We start from the raw sequence: 17,807 nt of genomic DNA on the forward strand, positions 1-17,807 counted from the left end.
AAATGAGCCCATGGGGGCCACTTTCATTCAAATCACCATCACCACACATACCCATTCAAAACATTAATAAAGAGCAACTTTCAAGAATATTTGTGTGTGTGAGTGTGTGTGCTGACAATTTATTGAGGCTTGTCTAATTGGAGGTTGCATGAATGGACATACAACATCAGGGCTTTTTTTTTTTGTAATAAAAGACAATTCAAAATAAATTATGTGTTTAGAAAACTATGTCAAACACTAATGAATAATTTGCAAATTTTAAGAAAACCATTTAGGATTAATAATTTTCATTTCCCCCACAAAATAAACAGCTCACTTAACTCTCGTTAAGCAGGAGGAAAAGAGTCAAAGTCAAGCCCACAGCACAGTCATCATGTTATTTTCAATGAGGAGAATCTTTACCAAGATTAAGACATAAAGTATCTAGGGAGAATTTTGGTACTGAATCATCCAGAACTTGGGAGAGCATTCAGGAAAAGAAAACAGGTGGCAAAGTTTAGAGAAGCTTCAGATGGAAAGTCCATACCCTTGAGAAAATTACCCATAAACCTTCATTTTCAAGTTTTCTAATTAGTCTAACCACCACCCCCAAATCCAACCAAGCACCATAGAAATTAAGTTGGCAATAGGTCTAGCCAATTATACTTGTTTAGTCTTTGATGCCTTTCCAGCCAATGACAGGAATGTCTGGGGTGAGGATGGAAAGAATGACTCCTCATCTCTCTGCAGCATGTACATCTCCACACTCCTATGGGAGGACTTCAGTGCTTGTGTGTGCTCTTCAGGCCCATTACGGTGAAGGTAGCAGCTGTCAGTTTCTCGTACACAAGGAACATGAGGGCAGCTGTGAGCACTGTCTGGAGCAGCTTGGCTTCAAGGCCTTTGTAGAGTCCCATTATTCCAAAGCGCCTGAAAGGAAAGAGGTTAGGAAAAAATAGATTGTCTTTGTAAAAACCAGCTCTTGTGTTACAAGAGATCTGCTGCCCCGATAGCTTCTCTCTGAAAGGGTTTTTCTTTAGAATCAAAACAAGCAATGGAGAGTTTCAATTCCAACAGACCTCTGCTGTTAGCTTTGAAGGCATTTAGGGACATTTAGTATTCAGGGGCCATTGATATTTTGTCTTTATTACAGTTGTCATTAATTAGTGGGATGCTGGCAACACCACACTACTAGGAAGCAGATCCTGAATGCATCTGGAACCATGGTAATGCCCAAACCAGAGAACTAAGAATTTCTAAGGTACAACGGGCCCCCAATTCAATTATTTCCACTTAACAGTGCCTAAGTGATAGGGAAACCAAAGATTAGATCATTTTAATCTTGATAGAACTAAGGGAAGAGATAGAAATGATTCTCAGACTGCCGATAGGGTTCAGCTGAAATTTCACAAGCACCTAAGTCACCAGCAGAACTGGTTAAAATACAGATATGCTAGCCCATTCCCAGAGTATCTGACTCATTAAGTTTGGGACAGAACTCAAAAACCTTGCATGTCCAACAAGCTCCCAGGTGCTGAGAAGGAGCATGCTAGCCTGGGAACCAGCACTAAGAGTTCTTCAGAGATTGCTTTGGCTAGAATCTGAAACTCAAAGCAAGTAATCATTCCAAAACTATTTGCTGAAAGTGAGTTAGTGTCTTACGCTAGCTCAATAGCAACACCAGCCTGTGGATTGACATTAGGACTAATTGGGTGCCTGAATCAAGCTAGTTTATAAACTTGCTATGGAAATCTATTAAGGGGTAATCATGTGAAACACAGGATGGAATTGGACCCGTTCATTTCCTGTTCATTGTGCTCTTCTGAGTGACATCCACCGACAGTGGAAATCCCAGGGCTGCTGAGACTGAGACTTTAAGACCCCCATCCCAGAGAAAAGGCACAGATGTACATTGTGACAAGCATTTCGGGTGCATTTTCTTTTTACAGACAGGGCATTTTGCAGCCTACGCTGGCCTCAAATGTCTCATGTAGCCAAGGCTGTCTTGAATTGATTCTTCTACCTCTACAGGTGTGCACACCACACCTGGCTTCAGTTGATACTGTGTGTGTGTATGTGTGAATGCCTTTGTTTGTACATGCATAGCCCAGAGGTTGACTTAAATATATTTATTTTTTTAAGTTTTTTTTTTTTTTTTTTGTTGTTTTTTTGTTTCGTTTTTCCTTAGACTGGGTTTCTGTGTAGTTCTGATTGTCCTGGAATGGGCTTTGTGGATAAGGCTAGCTTTGAACTTAGGGATCCACCTGCCTCTGTCTCCTGAGTGCTGGGATTAACCACTGCCTGGGCTGACTAGAGTATCTTTGTCTATAGCATCCCACCTTATTTTTTGAGCAAAGCCTCTCAGTGAAACTAAACCTTGCTGTTTTGGCTAAACTGGTTGGACAAGCAAACCTCCAGGACTCCTGTGTCTTCACCTACCATGCTGCAGGGACTGGCATACACTACCACACCTGGATTTTTATATGGGTGCTAGACATCTAAACTCTGGTTCTCATACTTGCACAGCAAGCACTTTACCAACTGAGCCATCTTCCCAGCCCTCCCGGTGATTCTTAATCACATAAAACATAGAGGCTTGGTATGGCATTGCAGTATCAATGACAGTAACCATTAGGCAGATGTGGCAATTAAAAATTAAAACAATGGAAACTTGGTTTCTCAGTAGTGCTGGCACTACTCCACATGTTCAATGGCTCCATGTAGCTCGTCACAGCCTACTGGACCGTGCAGGTGTTTCTGTCACTACAGAACATGATACTGAAGAATGGCAACCATTCTCCTGGCTCTGCCTCTAGTGTTGGACAAATCAGTTCCTTTAAATCTGCTTCTTGATTTGCAGAATGGGAAGATAATCATTTTTCTACAGGGCTGAGTAAGGACCAAAGAAGACAAATAGGTAAATATACTTAATTTGGAAATTATAGGATCTCATCAATTTCCAACTGACAGCATCTTAGTTAAAATCTCCTGGTAATGCCCATCTTTCTTAACCTTCTCACTGCTGGCAAAAAAAAAAAAAAAAAAAGTAATTGCTGTTATTCCTGGGGATAAACTGGCAATGATTAAGTACACACTTCTTGAAATTATAAAATATGAATCGTATGTGTTCTGGCTGTCTTAATTGGCGATTCCACACAAAAGACTCTACAGTCATGACTGCTTCATCGCATGCAGCTCATCCTATACACTTCACTCAGCACCGTCTGTGAATGAAGACCTAGCACTCATCAGCAGGAGCACTGGCAAAAAATCACAGCATGTTACATAGCAGGAAATAGTGCAAGTCTGCACTTATCAACAGGAAGGGATGGGTGTGATGCTAAGGTTACAAAAATGGGAGAAGAAGAGGCATAGGACAGCCTCATGTTTGAGGCCAGCCTGGCCTACTTGACCAGACCAATCAGGACTTCATAGAAAGACTCTGCCTCAAAAAAATAAAAACAAAACAGTAAGTTAGATATATAAACTGAAAATATTCGTTTCATATACTTCTCCAGAAATGTGCACACTTTACAGGGACTACCTCTTGGGAGAGAAACAAGAAGGAAAATGTTTCATAAATAAATGTATATATGTATCTTTTATTGACATTTAACTGGCTTTAAGTTGTCAACTTTTGTTGTTGTTGTTTTATTTTTGAGGCAAGCCTCACTATGTGGTCCCAATTGTTTTAGAACTTGCTCAGCAGATCAGGCTGGCCTCAAACTCACAAATATCCACCTGTCTCTACCTCCCAAGTGCTGGGGTTAAAGGAGTATGCCATGATGCCTGGCCTCTTCTTTATTTTTTCTTGGTGCTACAGTTTAAATCCACAGCTGTGCATGTACTAGGCACAGGCTCTGCCACCAGGCTCTACTTCCAGCCCTGGGGGTTTCCTTTCCAAAGTAGTTCTGTACATTTATAACTATGAAGGAATAAGGACCTGAACTTTTCCACAATTCCCAAACTACCCTCAAATCACACTGAGCTCCTAAACTGAAAACCCTGAACACAAAGGAGAGGGTTCGGAGGCCCATGCAGCACTGAGGCAGGCAGAGCTCATCCGACTCATTCGCCCACCCCACACCACTCCCTGGCACAAGTAAAGACTGGACGGAAACATCTACAGAGCTCACTTGACTCGCTGGTGAAGAAGACAGAGAACATTCCGAAGACTCCCCAGTGTTCTGTTTTCTGGGTTTAGTCTATGACGTCCAAACTGGGAAGGAAGGAAATGAGAGAGAGAGAGAGAGAGAGAGAGAGAGAGAGTTATGATTCATCACTATTTTATCTTAAATTGCATTTAAAAAAAGATTTATTTTTATTTTGATCACGTGTATATGTATGTCTAGGTATAGGTATGTGCACACTTGAGTGCTGGTGACCACAAAGTCCAGAAGAGGGTGCTGGGTTGTAACAAGTACGGTTTTTCTGCCCGCCGCCTGCTCTTGTTCCGCCACCAAGCCAGCCCCAAATAACACACAGAGACTCTGTATTTGATACAATACTGTTGGCCCGGTTACTTATCGGCTAGCTCTGCCTTTAATTATGAACCCATTTCTGCTGATCTATGTATTTTCACATGGCCTTCTCTTACCGGGGAGGCGGCTGGCGTCCTGCTCTCTCCAGACTCTCCATCTTGACTCCTCCTCCTACTTCCTATTTCCTCCTTGTCTCCTAGTCCCTCCTATCTTCCTTTCCTATTGGCCAACAGTGCTTTATTATTAACCAGTATGAGAAACATACAGAATGACCACTCCCATCACTGGGTCCCCAGGAGCTGGAGTCACAGGAAGCTATGAGCCTCCTCACATGGGTGCTGGGACGTGAACTGGGGTCCTCTGCTCTTAACCACTGAGTCATCTCTCAAGCCCCTCTTCATCTTAATTTCTACTTAGTAAATTACTTTGTAGTAACATCTCATACCACAGCATATGATAATAAAAATATCTAATTAGCACCATAGAATTTATTAATCCTCTTTTTCAATTAAATAAATCAAAGTAAAAAAATATGTTTTAATAAAGGAAGCATTTGTTGTTGTTGTTGTTCTGGGGGTTGAACCAAAGGTCTTCAATATGCTATAACAAATACCTTTACCATAAACCTACATCCTCAGCACCAATTAACTTTCACTTTTACAGAGAATATGAGAAACCTCTTCCAGCAAAGACAAAAACAAAGCAGAGGCACATGCCTGGGATGATATGAAGACATTCTGGGGTGGCAGTTTCCAGTTATTTAAGACCCTTCTCTTAAGAGCCAATTAAAAATAGCACATAAAAAAGGCACATTAGCAAAAACACTTCTCATAGAAAGTTGTGGTTTTAAGTAATACACTGCTGTGGTGGTTTGAAAGAAAATGGCCCCCAAAGGGAGTGGCACTATTAGGAGGTGTGGCCTTGTTGGAGGTAGTATGTCACTATGTAGGTGGGCTTTGAGGTCTCATAGATGCTGAAGACACTCCCAGTGGGACAGACAACTTCCTGTTGCCTGAAAGACGTAGAAGTCTCAGCTCCTCTAGCACCATGTCTGCCTGTATACTGCCATGTGTTGCCATGATGATAATGGACTAAACCTTTGAACTGTTAAGCAAACCACACCACTTAAATGTTTTCCTTTGTAATAGTTGCCATAGTCATGTTGTCTTTTCATAATAATAGAAACTCTAAGACAACTACCTTCATTTTCTCTAGCAATAAATCCTTCAAATCTTCTCTCTAGAACAGATTTTTAACAGTACTTTTTTTTTTTTTTGTGGTGCTGGGGATCAAACCTAAGGCATTGTACATGCTAAGTAAGCCCTGGTATAGTGGTATTCTGAGCAAAACATCAAGTGCCAGCACAGATTTCAAATCTGTCCACATCCTAGCTCCACTGTGGCTAACCTAGCTAGTCTAGGCTATGAAGCTCTCACCTGGTTTGGCTTGGCCCTCTTTCTCTTTAGCTTGGGGGGGGGCATACCTGTGTACATGTGGAGGCCTCTGTTGTCTTCTTCTCTGGATCCCTGCTGTACTGTCATAACACAGGTTCTCACTAAACCAGATTTGCCTTCCTCCACCCCCATATGTCCCAAGCCCATGCTGGGGATACAGGCACAGGAAGCCATGCCTGACTTTTTCAGTGGGTACCAGAGATCTGAAATCAGGTTCATATGTTCTTAGAACACTCTTCCCCCGACCCTCCCTCTCAGCTTCTGATCTATCCACTGCAGAAGGCTTTCTGACAGCATACTACTTCAATCCTCCAGCCCACGTTCCTCACCTACAACTTTCCTCTAATTCTTCCAGACCCATGCTGGGCAAGCCACTCCCAGCCACAGAGGCCTCCTTTCTGTTTCTAAGATGAAGCAAGCTCTTGACATGGCTCTCTCTCTCTTCTGGGTTTCACCGTCCTCCCTCTTTGTATGGAACACACTTCATATTTCCTTGTACCTTCTCAGAAGGGCAGGCATCCAGCCAAATGTCTAGGAAGAACCCCACAGCTCCTCTTTTGTAAGCCAGTGCTGTCCATGTCCTTAACAGCCGATTCAGTTTATAATAATTACTTGGTTCTTTCACTTGCTGTCTTTGTGAGGACAGGGGCTACACTGTACCTCCAGCTTCTCATTGAGTGTCTAAAAATGTCTGAATGTATAAACAACCAAATGTCTGAAAGAAATGAAATCTGAAAGTGGTTTGGAAAAGTTAAATCATTAATTACTTGCGAGTGAACTAAAGGTAATAATCTCTGATTTTGCCAAAGGTCATCTGGCTCCAGTGCACATGGCAAACGATGTGAATGGGAAGGAGGCAAACTTAGGTTGTCCTGAGGTCCTTGAGGAATCCTTTTGCAATCTTGAGACAATACGCTACTAAAATTCCAACATAAGCCTCATTCCAGGTCACGCAGAAAGCCAGCTGAAAGCCGTAAGCCTGCAGAGTATTGCATGCAGGGAAAAATGGGCTAGAAAACTAAGGTGGAAAACCACCTGCATTACCAAATTTAGGATGTATTTTAGATGTCACTGGACTCACTTTAGGAAGAACTCCCCACACTTACCCTCAGAATAGATTGTACTGTCTGCATGGGATAGGTGACTGTGGTGGCAATCGCTTTGGCTATTGCACCAATGATGAACACATCCAGAGAAGAGAGCTGGAAAGCAGAAGAGGAAGCATTTCAACCCGGCAAGGAAACAGGCATTTTTTTAAGTCACTTTTAAAATTAGGGATTACCTTCATCCGCTTCTTTAAAAGCTGCCGTTTTAAGCCTTCGTAGAACATGAATTGGATGGCAGGGTTGAAGACCAACAGCAAGGAGGGAAAGGTGCCATTCCACAGAGCCAAGATTCCTTCATCTCGAATAATCTGGTGGAATGCATCTAAGCAAGAAGTCAGGCTTTTGTAAGGCACCATGACAGTGCCCTAACTAGAAAAGACAATTGTTCTGTCACCCTTTTTTTGATATTTTGAAGGCAGATTCCCTACTTAGATACCTTTCTGTTCATTTGTTTGTTTTTAAAGATGTTTTTGCAATGTAACCCAGTATGGCCTTAAACATTATATCTTTCTGCTTCACACAACAGGTGTGGACTGCCATACACTGAAGTTAGCTACCTTTTATTTTGCTTTGTTTTTCAAGACAGGGTTTCTCTGTGTATCCTTGGCTTTTCTGGAACTTGCTCTATAGACCAGGCTGGCCTTTAACTCACAGAGATCCACCTGCCTCTGCTTCCCAAGGGCTGGGATTAAAGGTGTGCACCACCCCCCACTCTCAACTACCTTTTGATAATCACCAAATTCCAATGTCAAGCTCTATCATAGGTAACTTTCCCTGACAATATGGGCTTGAATGCTGCACTGTCAGCACAACTGGGACTGTGTATTACACAGAACTGAACTATAAACCACATAATTTTTGAGGCCTAGCATAACACAAGATCTTTTCTTAGAATCTATGACAAATGGCTTATAAGAAAGCCAATTCTGTTACAAAGAGAAATGCAAGCCATGTGGTTCTATTAAGAAGCAGAAGCTAGGCAGTATGTGGTGGTGGCACACTCTGGCAATCCCAGCATTCCAGAGGTTAAGATGTCAGGATCAGGACTTCAAAGTCAGTTGTACAGTGAGACCTTGTCTTAAAAAAGCAGACGTCATCAGATACTATCCTTGTATCTTCATCCAAAGACATCATTGCAGATAAGTGTGATAAAATATTAACTTGGGCTGGTTGAACTGTAAACTCTTGTAACACCAGCACTGGGGAAGCTAAAAGGCAGAAGGACCTCATGCTTGAGGCCAGCCTAAGTTACACAGTGAGATTGTCTCAGAGGCTGTAATACACTGGATGTGGTGGGTCACACCTGTGACCTCAGTACTTGGGAGAACTGCTATGAATTGAGGCCAGAGTAGGTTATACAGTGAATTTGAGGACAACCTGGGAAATGGCAAATTCTGTCTAAAAACAAAACAAAACAAACAAAATGAAAAACTAAACCCCTTGAGCTGGGGATGTAGCTCAGTCAGTAGAGTGCCTGCCTAGCATATACAAAGTCCTGGGTTTAGTCTTAGGCATGGCACTGTGATGCACTTCCGTAATCTCAGCACTGAGTGGTGGAGGCAAGAGGATCACAAGTTCAAGATCATCCTCAGCTATGAGTCCGAGGCTAGCCTAGGCTATAAGAGACTGTCTTAAAAATAAAACAAAGCATAAGACTCCCTTAATATAAGTGACAATGGTGTGACTGGGACAATATATGAGGCCACTGGCAATGGGCCCCAGATCTAACACTAATGCACAAACTGACTTAGTGGAGCCCATTCTATATGGAGAGATACCTTGCTCAGCCTAGACACAGGGTGTGGGGAGTGGAGAGTCCTGCCTCAAGGAGATGATGAGACAGACTTAGTAGACCTCTTAGGGGAGGCCTTACCTTCTCTGAGAAGCAGATGGGAAGTGGGGGAGGGGGAGTGGGAGGAAAGAGAAAGGAGGGGGAACTGGGATTGTAATATAAAAATAAATTGATAAAAAATTTAGAACAAAACAAAACAAGGCCTGGTGGTGGTGGTACAAGCCTTTAATTTCAGCACTTGGGAGGCAGAGGGGCAGGCAGATCTCTATGACTTCAAGACCAGTCTGGTCTACAGAGCAAGTTCTAGGACAGGCAGGGCTACACAGAGAAACCTTGTCTTGAAAAATGAAAACAACAATGACCACAACAACAAAAATATTTAGTTTAGGGTGAACACTTGTCTAGCACACTTGAGGCCCGAGCTTTAATATCTAACACTTAAAAAATTAAATAAACTCACGTACTCACAGTCTTTCCCTGTACTTCATGGGAACAGTATTGTCTCTACCCCTAATCTTAGGATTGTTATCAGGTAAGATAGGAACAGGGGCACAGTAGGTGCGTCCTGTGGTGTTGTACCATTGTTAGGAGAAGAGTATATTCAGAGCTGAGGACACTCAGCTATCGTCAGTCCAGATGAGTTCCTATCAACCACAGACACATAAACAAACAATGGTTTGTTGGGATCTGAGGCTGTCCCCTAGGCAGCTTTACTGTGGAAACAGATTTCAAATACAAAGGACATATCCCAGAGACACCTACCGATAATGCCTTTGTAGTTAGTTGGTATAATGTCTTCATTCCGGAATTTTGCCCCTTGCAGCTTCAATCTGGTGTTTACCACCCAGAGTGGAGTTGTTAGCAACACATTCACCACTCCTTAAAAACAGAGAAAGACACCTGGTAACACAGTGTTATCTACTAATACACAATATTCCATTTATAACTCTGCCACTGCTGGGGTACAACAGGTTACTGCCATTAGAAGTGATCTGGAAGCATGGCTGATAGCAGGCTTCCTCACACAATAAGAGTGGACCATTTCCTTACCCACTCAGTGAGGGCAATCATTTGTTGATTAAAAAGAACTAGCACTCAAAATGGTGAATTGGTGATTTAGCTCAGGGCTAGAGCAGCTGTCTAACACATGCAGGCCTTGTTCAATCAACCAGCAATGCCAAAGAAACAAAACACAAGGTTACTCAAAAAGCAAAGTAGCAGTTTGACACAGTTTTAAACATGATTGTTAAATAAGAGCTTCTCAGAGGGAGGAGTATTCTATTGACACCATGCTAAACCCTTATCAACATCAGAGAAAACAAGTGTCAACTCTCATATAAAGAAGCTCACAAGTCTTTAAACAAGTATGATGTGGTACTAAGAGTGATAGGTGGGAGGGCAGGGTGACATTTCCAAGTGCTTCAACTCAACCAAAAGCTCCCAGAAGAGCTCATCCATCACTCAGAGGATTAGGAAAAAACAGCAGCAGGCAGCAGTCACGAACAACACACAAAAGCACTCTAGGAGCCTGTGATCCTTACAAGCACAAAGATGGACCTTGGCTCCATAAGGCTGCCTCAGAGCAGCACTGTTAGCCAGACGCTTCTTTGAAAACACATGGTCCCAATTTAACAGCATCTTGAGATATTAAAACTTCCTCATTGTCCTGAAATAATTAAAGAAAATACCATACAGGATTGTAACTAAGTGCTGTATACTTTGTAACTACAGGTCAACCAACAGATAAGCAGTGGGTATGTATAAAGGAGCTGTCTGGCTCCTGCTGAATCTTGAAAAACACAGAGGAACAATCCTAAAGAAGAAAAAGAAGCACCACCCCCCACATACACTTTGCTGAAAATTCTTCAAACACAAAACGGGGGGGGGGGGGGGGGAATGTTTTCATTTAAGGACTCTCCAAACACCCTATGGAGAAAACAGTTTACCTTTAATCAAGGATAAACATGGTGAAAGGCCAAGAGATTGAAATCTATCATTTTATTTGTTGTGTAGTTACCATAGTATGACATTTTTATGCTTATTTTCCAGGATGTGTGCCAATATATTTCTCCCAAATAAAAGACAGTATCAAATAATATTATGAATTGCATTTCTATATAGTTTGACATAATACCAAGGAGCCACCTGTAGCAGACTATTCATACATTGTCTCGAGGTATTACTGAAGATCTGAAAAGGCTGTGCCTTCCACAGAAAATCCTTGCTGACTCTTTCTAAAAGGACACCAGTGCCTTACAGCCCAAGACACATGCTCATATCTGCCCAGAGTTCAAAATGGATATCTACTTGATAATGTACAGAGACTTGATATGTACACTTTACAGAGACAAATCAATAACTGGGAAAAATCAGGCCAGAAAGTGCTAGTGGCTAAAAGAATTGCAGATCAGACAGATAGGGATCTGGCACTCAGGAGCCAAAGAATATTGAGTGTTACAGTTCGGATGGAAAGAAATGCTGGCACTCAGGAGCCAAGGAGTACCTTGTGTTACAGCTTGGATGTAAAAGTATTACCAAGGAATACCACAGGTCACACTAAACATAGCAGCTTACAGCCCTGCTCCAGGGAAAGGCTTCCCCAGGGAAGTTGTTACAGTTCAGCTCTAGTTTCCCAGAATGTAAATAACAACTCTGCTTCCTTAAGGGAAGGTTTCTCCTGTGAAAGTGTTACAGCCCTGCTCAGCTCCTCTCTGCTGACTCCATCGAAAAACTGTTACTTCTCCAAGAAGAAAGGTCTCACCCAAACCTCATTCAGGAGATTTATTGGGAGGAAAGAACCCAGGAGAGTGACTGCCTCTGTCAGGGTGGAAGATATCCACAAGCTGAACAGGCACAGGGTTTATTTAAGGCTTCTTAGGGGTGGAGTTTTTCCAGGGAGGTTTCCAGGGTGGGGATTGGTCAATTTCAATCCCTAAACTCAGACTGGCTAGATCCCATGCTCAGAGATTGGTTGGTTTTCTGCTCAAGTTCAGGGTCAGATTTGGCTCTGATTTCAGGGCCAAAATGTGTTTTTTCCATTGGTCCTTTTTAGCCTTTTGGTTCTACTTTTATGGTCAGGGTGTATTTCTTTCACTGGCTCAGATTCCAGGCACAAAGTGTGTTTCTTTGGCACTGGTTTCAGAGTCAGTGTGCATTTCTTTGGCTCTGGTTTCAGGGCCAAAGTGTGTTTCATTGGCTCTGCTCAGGGTGTGTTTCTTTGGCTGGCTATTTTCCCCATAGTAACAGTCAGTAACAGTTTCTTTTTAATAGAAACACAGGAAAGCTTGGAACCCATGGATACCACAGAAAAGCACAATGTATGCACCTTCCCAAACAAGTGACATGCATTGTCCATTAAGCAGATCCTTTAGAAATTAAAACATTCTTCAGGCTCTATTCAGGAAGTAGGCATACACAAAACGCTTGAGGGGCAGCACAGCCAAGACTAAGATTCAGTCATTATTTAAAGGTCTGTTTCCACGGTCCCACTATTAATACAGCAGAAAGACCAGAAGGTTCTGAGGTCAACCTCAGGGACAAAGTGCACCACGATATTTAAATGAAGGGATTGAAAGTCATTCCACAGCTTTGCATCTGAGACCTTCAAGTACATCCTTCATCCTCTAAGTCAGGATGAGTGGGGAAGTGCCTTTTTACCATGATAATCTTATGAATTCTGGGGAGGCATACACTCAAAATACTTGACAATGCAGTTTTGAAACTTCATCACAATTTGCAACTTACATAAGCAAATGGCAGCATTCCAGAGCTACTCATGACTGACTCCAGTCCCTAATAACACATCACAGGCAGCCCCTCAGGGGAACTGGGGCAGCACATTTGTTAGTTCCAATCTGTGGGTGTTACTTCAGCTCTAAGACCTGAGTACTAATTAATACTCTTCTTACCTAAGGGGAAAGGGTTATTCTTCCTTTGAGTATCCATGAATTTACTTTTTCTTTCCCTTTTCTAAAACAAATCATTTAGGAGAGAGCAGAACCAAAATCAAAATCTGTGAAATACTAACCAAACACAAAAACTACTCTCCTACCCTGGCAAAGGAGCCAAGGTACACCACCCTAAATTCAGCAGTTATTGTGCTAATGTAGGCTCTTGGAGGCTGGAAGAGGCTCCATTCTGATGTCCATTTATTTGCCTAAAGACCATTTTTGACTATCATAGGAAAAAACTGGGTTGTTACTACACCTGGATAGGCTCTCACAAACTGTCTCCCCAGCAGATTCACTTCCAGAGAGAATCATATAAACCACTCTGGTCTCTAGCCCACTCAGTCTAATGGCCATTTACTATTACCACTCAAAAAAGACCTCTTTCTCTCTGACAAAGAAGACTGCATAGTTTATTGTGAAGCCACTGACCTGAAGTTGCATCCTGTCCAATTTAAATACATTTGTTCTATTGTATATCATGATATCATGTATATCTGCCTCTAGAGAGGCAGAGGGAATTTGTGACTGTCATCTGTGTACTGGCTGGTTTTGTGTCAACTTCACATAAGATAAGAGTCATCAGAGAGGAAGGAGCCTCTGTTGAGGAAATGCCTCCATGAGATCCAGCTATAAGGCATTTACTCAATTAGTAACCAATGGGGGAGGGCCCAGCCCATTGTGGGTGGTACCATTCCTGGACTGGCCCTGGGTTCTATAATAAAGCAGGCTGAACAAGCCAGGGGAAGCAAGCCAGTAAGCAGTATTATCTCCATGGCTTCCGTATCAGCTCCTGCCTCCAGGTTCCTGCCCTGTCTAAGTTTCTGTGCTGACTTCTTTCAATAATGACGTGCAAAATGAAAGTGTAAGCCAAATAAACCCTTTTCTCCCCAACTTGCTTTTTGGTCATGGTGTTTCATCATAACAACAGAAATCAAAAAACTAGTGTAGCGTGTTATTGCTGTGACAGACCCAACCATGTTTTGGGGAGGATGGTGAAAGGACTTTGGAACTTTGACCTAGAAAAAGCAGTGATATTGAGAGCTCAGTGGGATGTTCTGTGGAAGCTTGGAAGATAATGTTGAGAGCAGTGCAGATGATGGAGGCCTGATTTGTGGAATTTCAGAGGGAAAATGAAAGACTCTATCGGAGCCATTTGCTATTTTGATTTAAGATCCCGTGGTTATGATTAGCTGGGTCTGAAGGATCAGCTGTGATTAACAAGGTACCAGAACTACTGAAGGGAAACCTTTATGTTAATGGGACAATTGATGCTGGTCAGCTGGAGCTAAGAAATTAGCGGTGATTAAGAAGAGACCAGCATCCCTGATGTGAAACCTTCTGGGAAATGTTTCCTGACAGCACAGGGAAGTTGTGTTCCAGAGGTGGCCAAGCTTGTGCCTCGTGCTGGAAGCTGGTCTTGGTGATGTGTAAGAGTCTCCCGATGGCACCGGTTTGAAGGCATGAAGGGGTCATGGCGAGCAGCTGAGGCTTGGCACTGTGAGAGGCCAGGAGAGGCCATTGGTAAAGCTACTGTCTCAGTGGCAGTTGAAGGCCCAGGACTGAAGGGGTCATGCATAGAAGCGGAGGCTTGGCACCATGAGGAGGGCATGTGAGAGGCTATTGGAGAAAGTGTGTGCAGTTGCAGCTGAAGACCCATGTTTTGGAGGAGCCAGGACCACGGGATGAGCACCGAGAACAGCAGCGGCAGTGGAGTGGAGCAGCCGGAGCCTAGATGAGCTGTGTGTGCTGCTGAGGGTGGAGCTGGAGAAGTGACCCAAGCCCTGTGGGGGAGCCCAGAGGATGGTGATTGAATCCCTGATAAATGGACATTGAGTTATTTATACTGTTGGAGTTTGGTTTTGCTTGGTTCAGACTATGACTGTGCCTTGATTTTTTTCTTCTTGAAATAAAAAGTATTTTAAAGGATTAAATGAGATACTTGAACTTTTAAAAGAGGTTGGGTATTTTAAAGAGACTGATTTAAAAAAAAATTATTTATTTATTTATTATATATACAGTGTTCCGCTTGCATGTATGCCTGTAGGCCAGGGAGGGCAACAGATCTCACTACAGATGGCTGTGAGCCACCATGTGGTTACTGGGACTTGAACTCAGACCTCTGGAAGAGCAGCCAGTGAACTTAACCACTGAGCCACCTCTCCAGCTCACCTCCCCTTTTTGAGACAGGGTTTGTCTGTGTAGATCAGACTAGCCTCAAACTTACTGAGATCCGTCTGCATCTGCCTCCTGAGTGCTGGATTAAAGGTGTGCACCACCACTACCTGGAGAGACTGAAATTTTAATGTGTTTAAATTTGTAAAGACTGTGGAACTTTTAAAATTATTCATTTTTAATGTGATATCTTGGGGAGGAGTAAGAAAGGGATGTGGCTTAACAGTGATGTGGTTGTTAAGTTGACAAAGGGACAGTTGTACTAGCTTATTTTGCGTGTCAACTTGACATAAGCTAGAGTTATCAGAGAGGAAGGAGTCTTAGTTGAGGAAATACCTCCATGAGAAATGCTGTAAGGCATTTTCTCAACTAGTGATCAATGGCAAAGTGTCCAGCCCATGGTGGGTGGTGCCATCCTTGGGCTGATGCTTCTGGGTTCTGTAAGAAAGCAGTCTGAGCAAGCCAGGGGAAGCTAGGCAGTAAACAGTAACTCGCCATGGTCTCTGCATCAGCTCCTGCTTCCCAGCTCCTGCCCTGTTTGAATTCCTGTCCTGACTTCCTTCAATAATGAAGTACAACATGTAAGTATAAGTCAAATAAACCCTTTCTCTCCAACTTGTTTCTTTGTCATAGTGTTTTGGCACAGCAATAGAAACCTTCAGACAATCTACCATTTCCTTTTATTTTATTCTATATTCTTTTTGGTGGGGATTGCTTTTTGAGACAAGATCTCATTTGTGTATCTTTTTGCTTTGTTAATCTGTCTGTCAGCTAAATTCAGAAACCTTCCCAGGATAAAGAAGCACAGGTTGTTCATCCTCAAACCAGGAGTAACTGGGATGTTGCTGTTTACTTCTGAACTCTTCAAAATAAGCAGCATTGTTAAAGAGGGAATGTGTCTCAGATGCAAAACTGGGAAGTGTGTAATGACAGCTGATACAAGAAAATGTTCAGGGTTGGGGAGATGGAGTTCAGATCCTCAGCAACCCAATAAAAAGCTGGGAATGGATGGCTGTATATGTCTGTAACCCTAGTGCTTAGCCTACCCAGAAATGGGTGGGTTCCAGATTCAAGGGCTCTAGGGAAAGATCCCACCTCAGGGGAATAAGGTAGAGCTATAGAGAACAATATCCAGTATCCTCCAGCCTCCACACATATGGACATGGGTAACAGGCATGCATATGTGCACGCACACACAGTACTTAAATAAATAAATTTTAAAAGAGAAAGAAAATGGTATCTTAAGGGTGGAAGGCTAAAGCAGGAAGGCTGTGACTTCAAAAACAGCAGAGTCTGTATAAAGAAAGCTTGTTTCAAAATGCAATCCTCCTCCAGACCACGGTGGCACATGCCTTTAATCCAAGAATTTGAGAGGCAGAGGCAGGTGGATCTTACTGAGTTTAAGGTCATCCTGATCTACAAAAGGAATTCTAGGACAGCTACGACTGTTAAATAGAGAAACCAAACCAAACAAACCAAAAACATAAAAGAAATCCTCAAGGTCCCAAAGACTGAATGAAATAAAACAAAACGTCAAATGAAAGCCATAAACCTAAGCTAAACTACTGTCTCCCTAGAGAGTTGTGCATTACGATATACAACAAGGATAAACTTGCCTGGCCAGATTAAGGCAGAGGTAGGCAATACATTTTCAACTTTGAAAATGGCAACTGGTATCCAAAAGTGCTGCTGCTCAAAATCACAATTTCATAAACATGGCAAACAGTTTTCATTTATTATGCTATCTGTAAGAGTCTACTGCCAAATTCTTCTAGGTATGTTTATGGGATTTTTCTGTGGAAATATAATAAATAATTTAAGTTTTAAGTAGAATCTGAATAAAAAACCAGCAGTTCTCAACTTGTGGGTCATGATGCCTATGGGGATCAAATGATCCTTTCACAGGGGTCACATATCAGATATTTTGCATATCATATGTCTACATTACAATTCATAACAGTAACAAAATTACAGTTATGAAGTAGCAATGATTTTTTTTTTTTTTTTTTTTTTTTTAAGAAAGAAATTTCCGGGTGTAGCCCAGGCTGTCCTGGAACTTACTTTGTAGACCAGGCTGGCCTCAAACTCAGAGATCTGCCTGCCTCTGTCTCCTGAGTGCTGGGATTAAAGGTGTGCTCCACCACCACCACCACCACCACACAATGAAGAACTATAGTAAAAGGCTGCAGTAATAGGAAAGTTGAGAACCCCAGGCAGTGGTGGTGGTGCTCATAGGAGAACCTGGTCATGCCAGCCCTCCATACGGGCATGGTCACACATTGTTACTGCAGCATCAGCAGATCAGATGAGACACCTGGGAATTTTTAAAGGGGAAATTAAGAATTGGAAAAAAAAAAAAAAAAAAAAAAAAGGGAAAAATCTTTCCCATGTTAAGAATCAGAAATACCACAATGCAGAGAGTTAGGACCTTGTTTAGTGCTACTATGGATGGCTTGAAAATGGTGCTCGAGATGAAAATAAATGAGGGAATAAACAACTTGCTGGAATTAACATAATACTGATTTTAATTACTATGAGTTTGGTAATTCATATTTTATCCTTAAACTGGTTTGATAACGTCACCAAATATGAAAATTTGATAAGATACAAACCTTAAAAAGATTTACTGATGAAAGTAAGAAAAATATTCAGACACAGACAGGAATTTAAAGCAGAACCTATTGCACCATTGCATTATGAAATTGAAGAATGGCCTAAAGTTATTAGAAAACCAACTTTATTTTATCCAGTTACCATACAAGAGCAACCACAGATGAAAGAAACCCCCAAGACTATGCAGAAGTTGACTCAGAACAGAATTACCCCACAAGATTGAAGAGATTTAGCTACAGTAATATTGGAGGCTGACCCTC

General features: G+C 42.2%; 1 protein-coding gene across 2 annotated transcripts in view; it reads right to left on the bottom strand.

Annotated features, from left to right (window-relative positions):
• Nucleotides 1-256: 256 nt before the first annotated feature.
• Slc25a17 (solute carrier family 25 member 17) overlaps nucleotides 257-17,807 on the bottom strand; it is a 36,735-nt gene continuing 19,184 nt past the window's right edge. The window contains exons 5-9 of one of the 2 annotated variants that reach the window (XM_051189436.1): nucleotides 9,575-9,691; nucleotides 7,197-7,342; nucleotides 7,021-7,116; nucleotides 4,116-4,198; nucleotides 257-909 (exon numbers count right to left, since the gene is read on the bottom strand). In XM_051189436.1, the coding sequence (XP_051045393.1) occupies nucleotides 762-909; nucleotides 4,116-4,198; nucleotides 7,021-7,116; nucleotides 7,197-7,342; nucleotides 9,575-9,691 (590 nt within the window). In that variant the 3' untranslated portion in view covers nucleotides 257-761. The remainder of the gene's footprint in view (nucleotides 910-4,115; nucleotides 4,199-7,020; nucleotides 7,117-7,196; nucleotides 7,343-9,574; nucleotides 9,692-17,807) is intronic. The other variant, XM_051189437.1, reaches the window with a different exon arrangement.

The sequence above is a fragment of the Phodopus roborovskii genome, unplaced genomic scaffold (assembly GCF_943737965.1).
Source record: "Phodopus roborovskii unplaced genomic scaffold, PHOROB, whole genome shotgun sequence".
NCBI lineage: Eukaryota > Metazoa > Chordata > Mammalia > Rodentia > Cricetidae > Phodopus > Phodopus roborovskii.